This window comes from Mastomys coucha, unplaced genomic scaffold (assembly GCF_008632895.1).
Source record: "Mastomys coucha isolate ucsf_1 unplaced genomic scaffold, UCSF_Mcou_1 pScaffold22, whole genome shotgun sequence".
Lineage (NCBI taxonomy): Eukaryota > Metazoa > Chordata > Mammalia > Rodentia > Muridae > Mastomys > Mastomys coucha.
In genome coordinates this window covers 243,905,916-243,919,841 of record NW_022196905.1, presented here as the reverse complement: position 1 = coordinate 243,919,841, position 13,926 = coordinate 243,905,916, and the positions used below count along the sequence as shown (strand labels likewise).

The following is a 13,926-nucleotide window of genomic DNA, read 5'->3' as shown; positions in this document are numbered from 1 at the left end:
CGGCTGAATGCTTCTTATATACAGAAGTTGTGGTGAGAATTTCACATATAATTATAATAAGGCACTTCGTTTTTCAGTGTTTTGCTAAGACCGTGTATCTAATGATAAAGTACACCTGCACTTTTGGCAGCTCGTAATGTTCTTACTGGACTGACGAGTCAGCCCCAACTCTATTACAACTGTATCGCTGATTCTGTGGCGCTGAAGTCCTAATCCAAAGAACAGACAGTGCAGCGATCCAGATCAGTGTCATTTTTCTTTTTGGAAATATTCAAGTCCTCCCCGCCCTCAGCCCGGCCAGGTGCTACCTTGACTTGGAGAAACTTTGATGCGCCTGGGGGTTGGCCATTACTTTGGAGCAGAAGCCTGCTGGAGCCGTTGCGGTAGTGTACAGTCCGTTGCCATAGAGACCAGCCCCCAGCGGCCTCCGCGTTGAGGGCGGGATCACGGCTACGCCCCGCCTCCAGACTCCCGCCCCCGTGAGCGCTCTGGAGAAAGGCCAAGCAGTAAAGGTAGACCCGGACCCGGGGATGGGGTGTTCTGAGAACCAGTCAGTGCAGCAAATTTGATATTAACTACAGAACTGAGTCAGTAGAATAAACTGAGACCATGGACGAGGAAGGTAAGCCTCGAGGTCTGGCCACTTGGCCAGCCGGGAATGGTAGTTCTCAGTGTTTCAGAGTCTTCGTTGTACTGGCTTGTGAGTGAGCAGTTTGTACTACATCTTCCGAAGTTCTTTAGGAACCCGCGTTGGCCGGCTTCTACAGCGCTCTGCATTGTGGGATATGTAGTCTAAATCTGGCGAAGTATAGTAGTGTCCAAAGAAAGGTTTCCCGGACTCGGACTCAGTTTCCCTAGGACCCTAGGATGCTCACGGCCCATTGGCTGAGCAAGGCAGATCTGGTTGCACTCCTCCCCGCCCCCAGTGACACAATAGCAGCTCCCTCCAAGATGGCGGCGGCGACGGCAGACCCGGGAGCTGGGAACCCGCAGGTTGGGGACTCCTCCGGTGGGGACTCCGGGGGCGGGCTACCGTCACCTGGAGAGCAGGAACTAAGCCGGCGCCTGCAGCGCTTGTACCCTGCGGTTAATCAACACGAGACGCCGCTGCCGCGCTCTTGGAGCCCCAAGGACAAGTACAACTACATCGGCCTCTCCCAGGGAAACCTCCGTGTCCATTACAAAGGTATCAGCGGGTCTGGCCGCTGGGAGGAAAGTCCAGAGCGTCTGCTGGGAGGCTAAGCCCATTATCCCTTTCTTTGCCCGGGTTTTCTGAGAGTTGGGCCTTAGCCCAGCGGAACGTCCAGAGTAGAGGGTTGGCCAGGTCGGGGTTTACCTGCTTCCTTTGCTCCGTTCCTAAATACCCGAAAGACAACTACATTAAATGTCCAAAACCAGTGTTGGACAAGACCTTCCACTTCAGGGCCATCCTTCTTTCCTGAGCTGGCCCCAACTTATGCTAGGCCCTTTACCAAAGCTTAGTTTCAGTAATGTTTGCAAAAAGAGGTGGTAACATTGTCACTGTAGGTGCATGGACTGCCTGTCTGCAAGTCATCCCGGACTGGGCTAGGGGTTGTGTGCTAAAGTTGTTGTTGGTGACTTCCATTTCTGCCACTTCCTTCCCCTGGGCTCCAGGCCGGGCTGTTAGGATTCTGGAGAGACAGACAACAGTATTCACTGTCTCTCACACACTTCTGTTGCTTCTATCTACCCTTGTTTTGTTGTTATGGAGGACAGTATCTGTCAGGACTGTTGGTCTGGGGTGGAGGTGATCTAAAGGCGGGAGGCTCAAGTGTTTACTCAGTTGTCTTATTTCTCGGAGAGTACAAGAACTTCTTCTGGCCAGGGAGGGTTGAAGTTACTTGGGGTAGAGAAAAAGGAGGCCTCCATTTGCATTTTCTGGTGTTGACGTTCCTTCCTTGGATTCTTACATCAGGACATGGCAAAAATCACAAAGACGCAGCCTCTGTACGTGCCACCCACCCCATCCCAGCAGCTTGCGGGATTTACTATTTTGAAGTAAAGATTGTCAGCAAAGGACGAGATGGGTAAGCCTTCTTTACTATCCCTTTCCCTCCTCAACATAGAACTGATGTTCCCTGTTGTCAAAGTTTGAAGCTCCCGAACTAGTATTAGGGACCGATGTTAGCCTGCTGACCCACTTGGATCTGGGCTGCCTCTCCTCTGACTAGAGACATGATCTGGTCTAAATAGTGGGCTTTGAGAGCAGTAGGCACATTGTAGGTAGAGCAGAGGGCACTTGTTTTAGTATTGTAACTAGATAGTCACAGATCAGGGTTGTAAGTAACAAGGTTACATTAACAATTCAGAGGGCAAATGGGGTTTCCCCTGCTAGCCTGTGGTGTTTGTGACTTCCCTCCTTTCGAAGTTGAGGTTCTATTTTATGGCACTGAGTCAAGCAGAGGCCTTAGTAAGCTTCAAAGGGATAGTAGAGTCTGTGTAGCTTTCATCAAAGCTGTGGTGGCCACTGTCATCTGGATAAACAGTGTACACACGGTCAGAGTCAGGTGACCACCCTGCTGCTCATAAACTTGTTTTTCAGTCCAAGGACTTGAACACCAGTTGGACCAGCTTTAAGAAGGTCTTATTAAAGTCAGCATTAAGGAGACTTCTTATTTTAGGGTGACCTAAGCAGACACAAGGCATCAGAGGGGGCATTTTTCCTGTTTTCCTTTTCCCTCTAGTAATTGTAACAAAACAGGTGTCCCAGGCTATTCCATAATGTGATTGTAACTATTTTGGAACAATCTTTCTTTTTTTCCTCTTTTTTTCTTTTTCTTTTTTTTGTTTTTGTTTTTGTTTTGTTGTTTTGTTGTTTTTTTTTTTTTTTTTTTTTTTTTTTTTTTTTTTTTTCCGAAACAGGGTTTCTCTGTGTAGTCCTGGTTGTCCTGGAACTCACTTTGTAGACCAGGCTGGCCTCCAACATAAAAATCTGCCTGTCTCTGCCTCCCAAGTGCTGGGATTAAAGGCGTGTGCCACCACTGCCCGGCTTTTCTTTTTTTTTTTTTGTGGGGTTTCTCTGTATAGCCCTGACTGTCCTGGAGCTTGCTCTGTAGACCAGGCTGGACTTGAACTCAGAGAGATCCGCCTGCCTCTTCCTCCTGAGTGTTGGGATTAAAGGCATGTGCTACCACCACTACCACTTGGCTAAGGGACAAGTTTTCTTAGGTTTGTTATGGGAGAATTGCAAACCCTACCAGTGATAATCATGTGGATCTGAGTGTGTGTTTTTGAGCTTTTAGATATTTTTTGTTTCTTAACAACTGTCTCATTTATGTGGTGTGCAAAACGCCAGGTTTAGAAGCTGAGCCTGAACAGCTGAGCATGGTGATGGACTGCTGTAATCCCAGCACTCTGGGGCTGGGGGTGGGGTGGGGAGGGAGGGAGGTTGGGAGGGAGGGAGTTTGGGAGGGAGGGAGGTCCGGAGGAGGGAGGCAGGCAGGCAAATCTTTATAGACCCAGGACAGCTAGGATTATTTCATCAGACCCTGTCTCAAAACAAAATAAAAAAGTCAGGCAGTTGGTGGCGCTTGGGAGGCAGAGGCAGGCCGATTTCTGAGTTTGAGGTCAGCCTGGTCTCCAGAGTGAGTTCCAGGACAGCCAGGGCTACACAGAGAAACCCTGTCTTGAAAAAAACTAACTAACTAACTAAATTAATTAATTAAAAAAAAAGAGGCTGAGTCTGGGGCAGGACTGTTGGCATTAGAACCTTTTGTGCTTTCTCAGTGACTTTGTGATATCCCGGCCTCGGAGGGCCCTGTAGATTTGAGTAGATCGTGGGGCTTGAGTCTCATCACAGTCACTCTGGGGAGTTCAGAGAGCATCTACACTGCCTTCAACCTTAACATTCAGCAACTTTAGAATTTTAATCAAGAGAATCTGTTGCATCTTTAACTTTCATTCCCATCTGCTTCATTTGCAGATAGGAAACTTACATTTGCTGAAGACTTAACACTTCAATATTTCTCTCTACCATCGGATAAAAACATATTTAATGTCTTTAAATCAGTGTCAATGAGAATGACCTCTTAAAACAAACACCTCAAAAATAGTTACAGTGTTGACTAAGATGTGGTGTGGGACTCAGATATTGCCGGGGAGACTGATGGCTGTATTTCTTAAGCTTGTAGGGAGGAAAATGTATCTTTTCTCTGTGGCCCTTTTTCACAGATAAAGGCTGAGCTAGTGAAAGACAAGATCAAGTTTTCAGAAGGGGAGTATTTAAACTTAAGAGATCTGGATTCTTTCAGCTGCCCTTGTAGATGTCAGTGGCTCTTGCTGAAAAAAGCTGTTAGACTGTATGACTGTTGTGTTGTCTACAAGTCTTAAAAAAAGTGAAAGCCTGGCAAGGTGATGCACACCTTTAATCTCCAGTGCTGGAGGCTGAGGCAGACAGGCTGATCTCCATGGCAAATCCCAGACCAACCAGGGCTACAGAATGAGATCCTGTCTCAACAAAACGAAGAGTATTTTTCTCAGGCTTCTTTTCCTCAGCCTTTGTTTTCCTTTTTAAACAACAAAGTTTCATATATCCCAGGCTGGCTTATAACTTGTTATATGATGGTGGAAGATAGCTTAGAACTCAGGATCCTCCAGCCTTTGCTTCCTCAGTGATAGGATACCACACACATGCACTCCACCTGATTTACACAGTGCTGGGAGTCATACCCTGGGCTTCATAGACAGTAGGCAGGTACTCTACCAACTGAGTTACATTCCTGGGACTTATTCTTGGTATTTTTACATATGTTGAATACACTTGTTGAGTTGATCTGGAAGGCTCAAATTTATATGTGTGTGTCTGTAGTGGCTTACTTCAGTTGATAGACAGTTAAAGCAGTAAGATGGGGGTGGGTATATAACTCCCCAGGGCTACTTTCTGGAATTCCAGAAAGGTTTCTTGTGGCTGAGATATAACCAGTTATTGGTATGAGCCACATAGTATAGGTCAGGTTTTTCTTTCTCTCTCTCTTTTTTTTTTTTTAGGACAGTGTTTCTCTGTGTAGCCCTGGCTGTGTGCAAAACTCCATTTCAGGTTTGGTTTTTGAGGAGGCCAACAGGCAGACAGTGCCTCTTCCCCATGGATGTTGGAGGTATATTTCTGACTCAGGTCTTGCTCATGGCATGAGCATTATCTGCAGCTATATCAATTGGTTTTGTAGCCTTCTTGTGTTGTCTCATTTGAGCATCTCTAGAAAATGACTGGCACAAATGACGATAGACTTGTTTTGTGGGTGAGTCCCTGAGATGTTTGGTGGCCTGCCCTGGCTGTAGGGCTTAAGATGTGCAATCACCCCACCTGAGAGATGTCCTTGCCTGATCCCAGGCACGAGTCTGAGTTGCTACTGACTTCTCCCATTATGGCTGCTAGTGCATGTCTGGGTTGGTTGAAGGAACATCCTTACAAGATCACAGTGTCAGGGGATAGGACAGACAGGGAGAGTGCTCACTGAGGCTAGAGAAGCAGGCCATGCTGTTTTTTTGTTTTTTGTTTTTGGTTTTTTTGAGACAGGGTTTCTCTGTATAGCCCTGGCTGTCCTGGAACTCACTCTGTAGACAAGGCTGGCCTCGAACTCAGAAATCCGCCTGCCTCTGCCTCCCAAGTGCTGGGATTAAAGGCCTGTGCTACCACTGCCCAGCTAGGCCATGTTTGCTGGGCTTGACTGACTCATTTTTCCATTGACTCTGTAAACCTATCTTTCTATAGAGTTGTGTGTTCCTATGGTATTTATTAATCCATTTTTTTTATTGTCATGGTTCATCAGAAAGAAATGCTTTTGTTTTCTTAGTATTTTATAGAAAACACTAAGCTAGACTGGTTTGGTTTTACAGAAAGTTTTTAAAGTGATTTTATTATTTTTAGTTACATGAATATGTATATGTGTTTGGGTATATGTATTGTGAGCACAGTACTTGAAGTGGCTAGAATATGATAGTAGATCCCCTGGACCTGGCATTCCAGGTAGTCGTAACCTACCTGACATGGGTGCCGAGAATCAAACTCAGGTCCTATGGAAGATCACTCATGCTTTTAGCCTATGAGCTCTCTCTCCAGTCCCTCACAGAAAGGTTTGGTCTATCTACTTTGGGTTTGATCTTTTTTTTTTTTTTCGAGACAGGGTTTCTCTGTGTAGCCCTGGCTGTCCTGGAACTCACTATGTAGACCAGGATGTCCTCAAACTCAGAAATCTGCCTGCCTCTGCCTCCCAAGTGCTGGGATCAAAGGCGTGCACCACCACTGCCCAGCAGGTATGATCCTTTTGAGATAGCTTTGCTTTGTAGCTCAGCTAGCTTCAAACAAGCTGCAGTCTCTTGCTGCCTAAGCTTCCCAAGGGCCACACAGAATAGTACTATTTGAAGGACTTACAGAGTTTTTGTTGTTTCATCTTCTCATCCTGAATGTACCAGATACGATAGAGCAGAAGCAAAGACAGCAGTAGAGTAGTCTTGTCCTCAAGGAGCCTGTGGCCTGCAGTCCGCCTGAGAAATGCTTTTCATCAGGGGATGCAGAGTTGGGCACTGCAGTGAGGGATGAGTAGGAGTTTCCAGTAGGCACTACCTGTGGATCTGTGACTCTAATGGGTAATTAGCTTCATGCCATGGTGCTAGGCGTTTGGGCTCTTCCTGTTTAGGAAGAAGGGCTCTGTAGAAGGAGCTAAGAGCTTGGCATAGACTGATAGGCTTCAGCTGAGTTTTGCTAAGTCATCAGAGCTGTGAACCTAGGGAGTAGGTCTGATAGGGTGAGGAGATGCCCTGCCAGGGGTGCCCCTCTGAGATAAGGGCCATCTGGGTTCCTCAGGCCGACTTTATGGATCTGTGGATGTCCCCAGCTTTTTATGATGACACATGGAGGGTGTGGCTGTCCTGGCTGACAGATGCTTCAGTGTGACCCTCAAAATAGACTGTAACATCATCCTAGTGGCGGAGGCCTCCAGACATGTGACATTCGGCTCTACCCAAGGATCACAAATGTGGCTAGAGCACTAGGTGGTGTAGGGAGCACTGGTGGGCCCTGAGTAAGGATCTTTGGTTACAGCCAACCACCTCTCGCTTACTTGGTCATGTAGCAGTACACCCACCCATCCATGCTGCAAGCCAGGATGAACGTTGATTGTCCTAGGGCTGGGCTCCAGGAGCACAGACATGAGGCCTATTTAGAGGTGAGAGATATACCTCTACAAAGTGACCTCACAGGAGCATAGGAATTGTTAGCCCATCTTATGGACCCTATCTGAGTTGGCCCAAGGCTTAGATCTCTTTCTGCACTTCTGAGTTGAAGGGACACTTGCAGAAGAGATAGTGATGAAAATCACAAAGAGCAACTGGAATCCTCAAGAAGAACAAATGAACAAACAATACTTCAGGTAGAAGACACATAAAAGGATGGAGGGTGTCCTGGGCATGACGGTGAGGCAGGAATATCAAAAGCTTGGATCCAGCTTGGCTTCAAGGCTAGCTTGGGGCTACACAGGGAGACGATGTTTGTTTGGAAAAACTGGGGCCCAGGGCAGAGTTAAGTAGGGGCCAAATGGAAAACCCTTTGTGTACTGTGGCCAAGGGTCTTGGACTTTGTTTTGAGGGCAGTTGTGTGTACAGACTCTGGCTAGGGCAGAAGACTGCCAGTCTGGTCTGCCAGATCTCTGCTGAGAGTCTTGTCCATGTGGGCCAGTGGCTTGAGGTCCTTCACCTGGAGGGAGCATAGTTTTCTCTTACCATGGTTCTTTCTCTTCCTCAGAGGTAGAATGACTCTCCGCTTATGTTGTTGTTGTCTGATGGTGTGGTTTTGTCAGCTTCTCTTTGAAAGACAGTACCATCCTATGTTTTAGGCCTAAGCATTTCCCTCTCGTGTTTTAGGATCACCCAAAATAATTTTTAATGGAGACCAAGAGTCTCTTTATCAAGATTTTACCTGTCAAGCCAGGTGGTGCTGGCGCATGCCTTTAATCCCAACACTTGGGAGGCAGAGGCAGGCGGATTTCTGAGTTCGAGGCCAGCCTGGTCTACAGAGTGAGTCCAGAGTGAGTGCTATACAGAGAAACCCTGTCTCGGAAAATAAATAAATAAATAAATGTTATTTTCTTTGGGGGGGTATTATCCATGTGTCCAAATACACATGTAGATGTCAGACGACAACCTATAAGAGTTGGTCCCCTCCTTTCTTTTCTTTTTTTTTTTTTTTGAAACAGGGTTTCTCTGTGTAGCCCAGGCTGTCCTGGAACTCACTCTGTAGACCAGACTGGCCTCGAACTCAGAAATCCGCCTGCCTCTGCCTCCCAAGTGCTGGGATTAAAGGCGTGGGCCACCACTGCCCGGCGGCTTTTGAACTTTTTAAGTTAGTATTTATTTTATTTTGTGTGTATGTGTTTGCATAACACCTCATACATAGAGGTCAGAAAGCAGCTTGTAATAATAAGTTCTCTTCTACCATGTGAATCCTGACAATAGAACTTGGGTTAGCACACTTGGCAGCAAGCTCCTTTACACATTGAGCCAACTCACTGCCCCATGAGTGGTGATGGTAGTTTTTTTTTGTTTTTTTTTTACTATGTAGCTTTGGCTGGCCTGTACCAAGCTGTGGAGACCAGGCTGACCTCAAACTTATTGAAATCCATCTGCTTCTGCCTCCAGAGTTCTGGATTAAAGGCACACACACAATACTCTGGCTCCTTGGGTTCTTTATAAATTAAATCTTGGTGAAAGGTCATCCTCTAGGGGAATTCCTAGACTGTCATCCTTTTGCTTCTTCCATCTCGAGAATGCTTGATTTATTTTTGTAGGTGGGTCAGTACAAAGGGGGGAATCCCAGTTAGAAGGCAAGCCAGGGTTACTCAGGCTGAGCAGAGAGCATGAATTTAGCAGACCACTCACTGGAAAGAGTAGAGTCCTGGAGGGGGTCTGTGTGCAGTCAAAAATCAAGTTGGAAAAATGACTGGTGTCTAAGAGAAGAGGTAGCTGATCTCAATGCAAGGATGTTTCTCTGCCTCATCCATATAAAATGTCTTATTAGCTTCAAGATTACCTGTGTTTTTGTTGTGACCAAAATGTAGTCATGGCTGACTTGCAAGGACTGGAGGACTTGATGATAGAGCAGTGAGTAGTTCTTCTATCACCAAGATGTCAGAACAAGATGCCCTGGACCATGTAGGGATTTGGGAGGGGTCCAAGAAAGTTCCTTCCACCCCTCTCCTGCCTCTCTTCTTGTCTTAGAAGGTATCTTAAGATTTTAGGAAACTTAAGTTTAGGTCAGTGTGCTGGCTAGTTTTATATCAACTTAGCATAATACATAGTCATCAGAGAGGAGGGAACCTTAATTGAAAAATGCCTCTAGGTCTGGAGAGATGGCTCAGTGGTTAAGAGTACTGACTGCTCTTCCAGAGGTTCTAAGTTCAAATCCCAGTACCCATGGTGGCTCACAACCATCTGTAATGAGGATCTGATGCCCTCTTCTGGTGTGTTCAGACAGTGACAGTGTACCCACATACATGAAATAAATAAATACATCTTTTTTAAAAAAAAAAAAAAAAAGAAAAGAAAAAATGCCTCTAGCAAATCAGGCTGTAGACAAACCTGTAGGCATTTTTTTTTTAAAGATTTATTTATTATTATATGTAAGTACACTGTAGCTGTCTTCAGATGCACCAGAAGAGGGGGTCAGATCTCATTAGGGATAGTTGTGAGCCACCATGTGGTTGCTGGGATTTGAACTCAAGACCTTCGGAAGAGCAGTCAGTGCTCTTAAGTGCTGAGCCATCTCTCCAACTTGGCATTTTCTTAAATAGTGATTGATGGGGAGGGTCCAGCCAACTGTGGGCTGTGTCACCCCTAGGGTGCTGGTCCTGAGTTGTTTAAGGAAGCAGGCTGAGAAGGCATGGGGAGCGAACCAGTAAGCAGCACTTCTCCATGGCCTCTGTGTCAGTCCTGCCTCCAGGTTCCTGTCCTGCTTGAGGTCTTGTCTGACTTTCTTCAGTGACGAACAGTGATTTAGAAGCAAAAGCCAAATAAAAACTTTCCACCTCAGGTTGCTGGTCATGGTGGTAACCCTCCCTCGTCAGGGCTTAAATGTGCCATTACAGCTTGAGCTTACTGGGCAAACATGATAATAACATTCACTCTAGGCCAGGCTTTTTTCTCAGTTCACAGTATACCAGGCAGTTGACATTTTCTGTCACAGGTTCAGCCTAAGCTGAAGTCTGCCAGCCTTCAGGGCAGAGGTGACTGGAAGATGAGAGATAGGCAACAGAGCCTGGAACTTTCTTTGTAGACCAGGCTGGCTTTGAACTCACAGAGATCCTCTTTTTCTGCCTCCTGAGTGCTGTGATTAAAGGTTTGTGCCGCTGTACCTGGCTAAGAAATGAGAGTTTGTTTTGTTTTTCCAGACTGAGTTTCTCTGTGTAACAGTCATGGCTGTCCTGGAACTCACTCTGTAGATCAGGCTGGCCTCAACTCAGAGATCCACCTGCCTCTGCTTCCTGACTACTGGGATTAAAGGCATAAACTACCATCACCAGGCAGAGGTTTATTATGTATTCCTGGCTAGCCTTGAGCTTGATAGACCAGGCTGGGTTCAAACTCAAAAGAGATTCTCCTGCTTCTGTCTCCTTAGTGCTGGGATTAAAGGCATATACCACCACATCTGGTTAAAAATATTAAAAAAAATTATTTGTTTATATATATATATATGTGTGTGTGTGTGTCTGTGTTTGTATATGTGTATGGGGGTGCTTTCAGAGGCCAGAGAGGGGGTTGGATCTCCTGAAGCTAGAATTACATACAGGTGGTTGTGAGCTACATTATGAAAGAGCTGGGCACTAAACTCAGATCTGCTGGAAGAACAAGTGCTCTTAACTGATGAGCTATTTCTCCACCTGCTAAAATATATATAGTTTTAACTGGGTGTGGTGTTCATGTTACTCCACAATTTGAAGACTGTGGCAGGAGTATTGTGTATTAGAGGTCAACCTAGGCTACAGAGTGAAACCCTGTCTAAAACAAGCAAACAAGCAGAGCAGTGTTTTTATTTTTTATTTTATTTTACTTTATTTTATTTTTTGTTTTTTTGAGATAGGGTTTCTCTGTGTAGCCCTGGCTGTCCTGGAACTCACTCTGTAGACCAGGCTGGCCTTGAACTCAGAAATCTGCCTTCCTCTCCCCAAGTGCTGGGATTAAAGGCGTGTCACCACTGCCTAGCATGTTTTTATTTTTATTTTTTTAGAGCTAGGGAATCTAATCCTGGGCCTTGTATATGGTACGCTCTACCACCGATGATTGATACATAATTATGGGTATGTATGTGAGTATATGTGCATGTGTGTGGGTGTATCTGTAGAGGATAGAGGAAGGTGTCAGATACTCTGGAGCTGGAATTATAGGCAGGAAGCTGTGAGCTGCCTGACATGAGTGCTGAGAATGTAATGTAAGTTCTCTGTAAGAGTAGCTAGCACTCTGAACTGTTGAGCTATCTTTCCAGCCTTTGTTTTTGAGACAAGGTTTCATGGATTCTAGAGTTTCCTGAAAGTCACTATATAGCTGAGGATAGCCTTGGATCTACTTCTGGAGTGCTAGGGGTGTAGGTGTGTGTGTGTGTGTGTGTGTGTCTGTCTGTCTGTGTGTGTCTGTGTGTGTCTCTGTTTGTGTGTGTGTCTCTGTGTATGTTCTCACATCTGGATTATGTAGTGCTAGAGATTGAATCCAGGTCTTACTGCTTGCTAGACAAGTACTACGTCAACTGAGTTACAGCCCTTTACCTATAGTCAGTCATTCTATCTGTCCATTTGTTTGTCTGTCTTTGTTTTTTTTTTAAAGATTTGTTTATTTATTATTATATATAAGTACACTGTAGCTGTCTTCAGATGCACCAGCAGAGAGGGGGCATCAGATCTCATTATGGGTGGTTGTGAGCCACCATGTGGTTGCTCGAATTTGAACTCAGGACCGTAGGAAGAGCAGTCAGTGCTCTTACCTGCTAAGCCATCTCGCTAGGCCCCTGTCTTTGTTTTTTTGAGACAGGGTTTCTCTGTGTTACTCTGTCTGTCCTGGAACTCATTTTGTTTGTGAGGCTGGCCTCGAACTCAGAGATCCTCTGCTTCTTCCTCCCAAGCACTGGAATTGAAGGTGTGTACAACCACTGCCCAGCAAAACTTTATTTGAAGACAAAGTCTAAGTAAATTGCCTATGATGCCTTTGAATTTATTCCATAGTCCAGACCATCCTTGAGTTTGGGATTTTCTTGCCTCAATTTCCCTAGTAGCTGGGATTGTAGGCCTGGTGAGTCAGGCCTGAGAAAACAACTGCTTTAGCTGTAAATGGTTTATGCCTGAGTACTTAAGCACATTTATCATGTTTACATATGGCTGTGCCCTGGTTCTGTGATTACTTAAAGCTAAAGAGGTAGAGGTTCGAGTCCAGAGTCTACCACACATAGGGTTTGATGGGAACCCTTCTCACATTAATCTGAGATACTAAGTGGCTGTACCCTCTGGTTAAGGGTATGAGTTTGGTTTTCTAATGGGCAGGATCTGGAAAGTCAAGGCTTGATTTTAAGACTGTTGGCCTTTTAGAGAAGGAGCCCAGAGCTGAGTAACCTAGGGATATGTGTGTGGGCTGTTGTTGTTTGGCATGCTCCCTGAGTGGCAGTGCCGGTGAGTGTGCCAGGGTTTCTGGATCCAGACTCTGAGCACCTTTCTCTATGGGAGCACATCTTAACTCAAAGTCTTTCCCACCTTTGGATTATTTCTCCCTGAATAGTGCTGGGATCTGTCATGCCCCTCCTCTAAGTGAGCCACATGGCTTCCTGGCAATGGGCTATGGTTGCTAGAGGAACAAGTTGCACATAGTAACTGGTGCCATGATAGTTTGTGGTTTTAAGTGGGTTCATCAGACAATGAAATACAATCTCCAGTGCCAAGTATTAGCCCTCATTTCAGATCTAAATGTCAGTTGGTGTTTTGCCTGAATGGTCTTCTAGGAACCATTTTGTAGCCACTAGAGTCTTCTCTGTCATTGAGTCTGTTGGCTTCTTTTATCTGGGGCAAGTTCTGAGAGGAACAAGATGGCCATCTGATGAGCTGTGGCTCAAGTGTTAGATGTCAAGATGAAAGTCCTGGGTGAATCCCTGGAGCTCCTTGGAGATTGGGGACTTTTTTTTTTTTTTCCGAGACAGGGTTTCTCTGTATAGCCCTGGCTGTCTGTCCTGGAACTCACACTTAGTCCAGGCTGTCCCTAAATTCAGAGATTCATCTGTCTCTGCCTCAGATAGGTTTAAAGGTGTTTTCCACTACCAAACAGGATCATTTTGATTTTAAATCAGAGAAGGTGGGCTTTCAGCTTCCCACAGCTACCCAGAGCCATCTCAGCATTGAGCCTCAGGTCTTTTGTTATTTTTTTCTTTTTTTCCTTCTTTTGAATCGCTCCTTACCAGAGCTGTCGCATTGATAGAACTTTTAAGTCCAAAATCTTGAATTCCCGTAGCCAAATACATCCTGCACCTTATGCAGTCATTATTTAAGGTGACTAAGGATTTGGTGACCCATAAGATCCATATTCCTTCTGAGAGAAAATTGAGAGCCAGTGAGAAGAGCTGGGTTTGTGTTCTTCATTGTTCTCATTTGCTCTGTGCAAGCAAACAGGGGCTTCTTATGTCTGGTCTGACACAAGGCCAGAGTACAGACTGCTCTGATGCTCAACATTGAGCTTTGTGCCAGGGCCCTTACTTGTCTTATCAGGAAGTGCCAGCAGGCCCTCATGCTGTAAGGGTTTGACTGTGTGTACTAAAGACCTTCAACATAAAATGTGCCGTTTGCCCACTTTTTAGTTCGTCTCCTCTCTCTTTCTCTCTCTGTTTCTTTCTTTCTTTCCTTCCTTCCTTCTTTCTTTCTTTCTTTCTTTCTTTCTTTCTTTCTTTCTTTC

At 45.5% G+C, this 13,926-nt stretch overlaps 2 protein-coding genes across 7 annotated transcripts in view; one reads left to right on the top strand and one right to left on the bottom strand.

Moving 5' to 3' along the window:
• Tsnaxip1 (translin associated factor X interacting protein 1) overlaps positions 1–453 on the bottom strand; it is a 17,796-nt gene extending 17,343 nt beyond the window's left edge. For 3 of the 5 annotated variants that reach the window (XM_031341225.1, XM_031341226.1, XM_031341228.1), the window contains exon 1: positions 309–453. In XM_031341225.1, coding sequence (XP_031197085.1) covers positions 309–349 — 41 coding nt within the window. In that variant the 5' untranslated portion in view covers positions 350–453. The remainder of the gene's footprint in view (positions 1–308) is intronic. The other 2 variants (XM_031341227.1, XM_031341231.1) reach the window with 2 other exon arrangements.
• Positions 454–462: 9 nt separating this feature from the next.
• Ranbp10 (RAN binding protein 10) overlaps positions 463–13,926 on the top strand; it is a 63,217-nt gene continuing 49,753 nt past the window's right edge. The window contains exons 1-2 of one of the 2 annotated variants that reach the window (XM_031341236.1): positions 463–1,186; positions 1,937–2,048. In XM_031341236.1, the coding sequence (XP_031197096.1) occupies positions 868–1,186; positions 1,937–2,048 (431 nt within the window). In that variant the 5' untranslated portion in view covers positions 463–867. The remainder of the gene's footprint in view (positions 1,187–1,936; positions 2,049–13,926) is intronic. The other variant, XM_031341237.1, reaches the window with a different exon arrangement.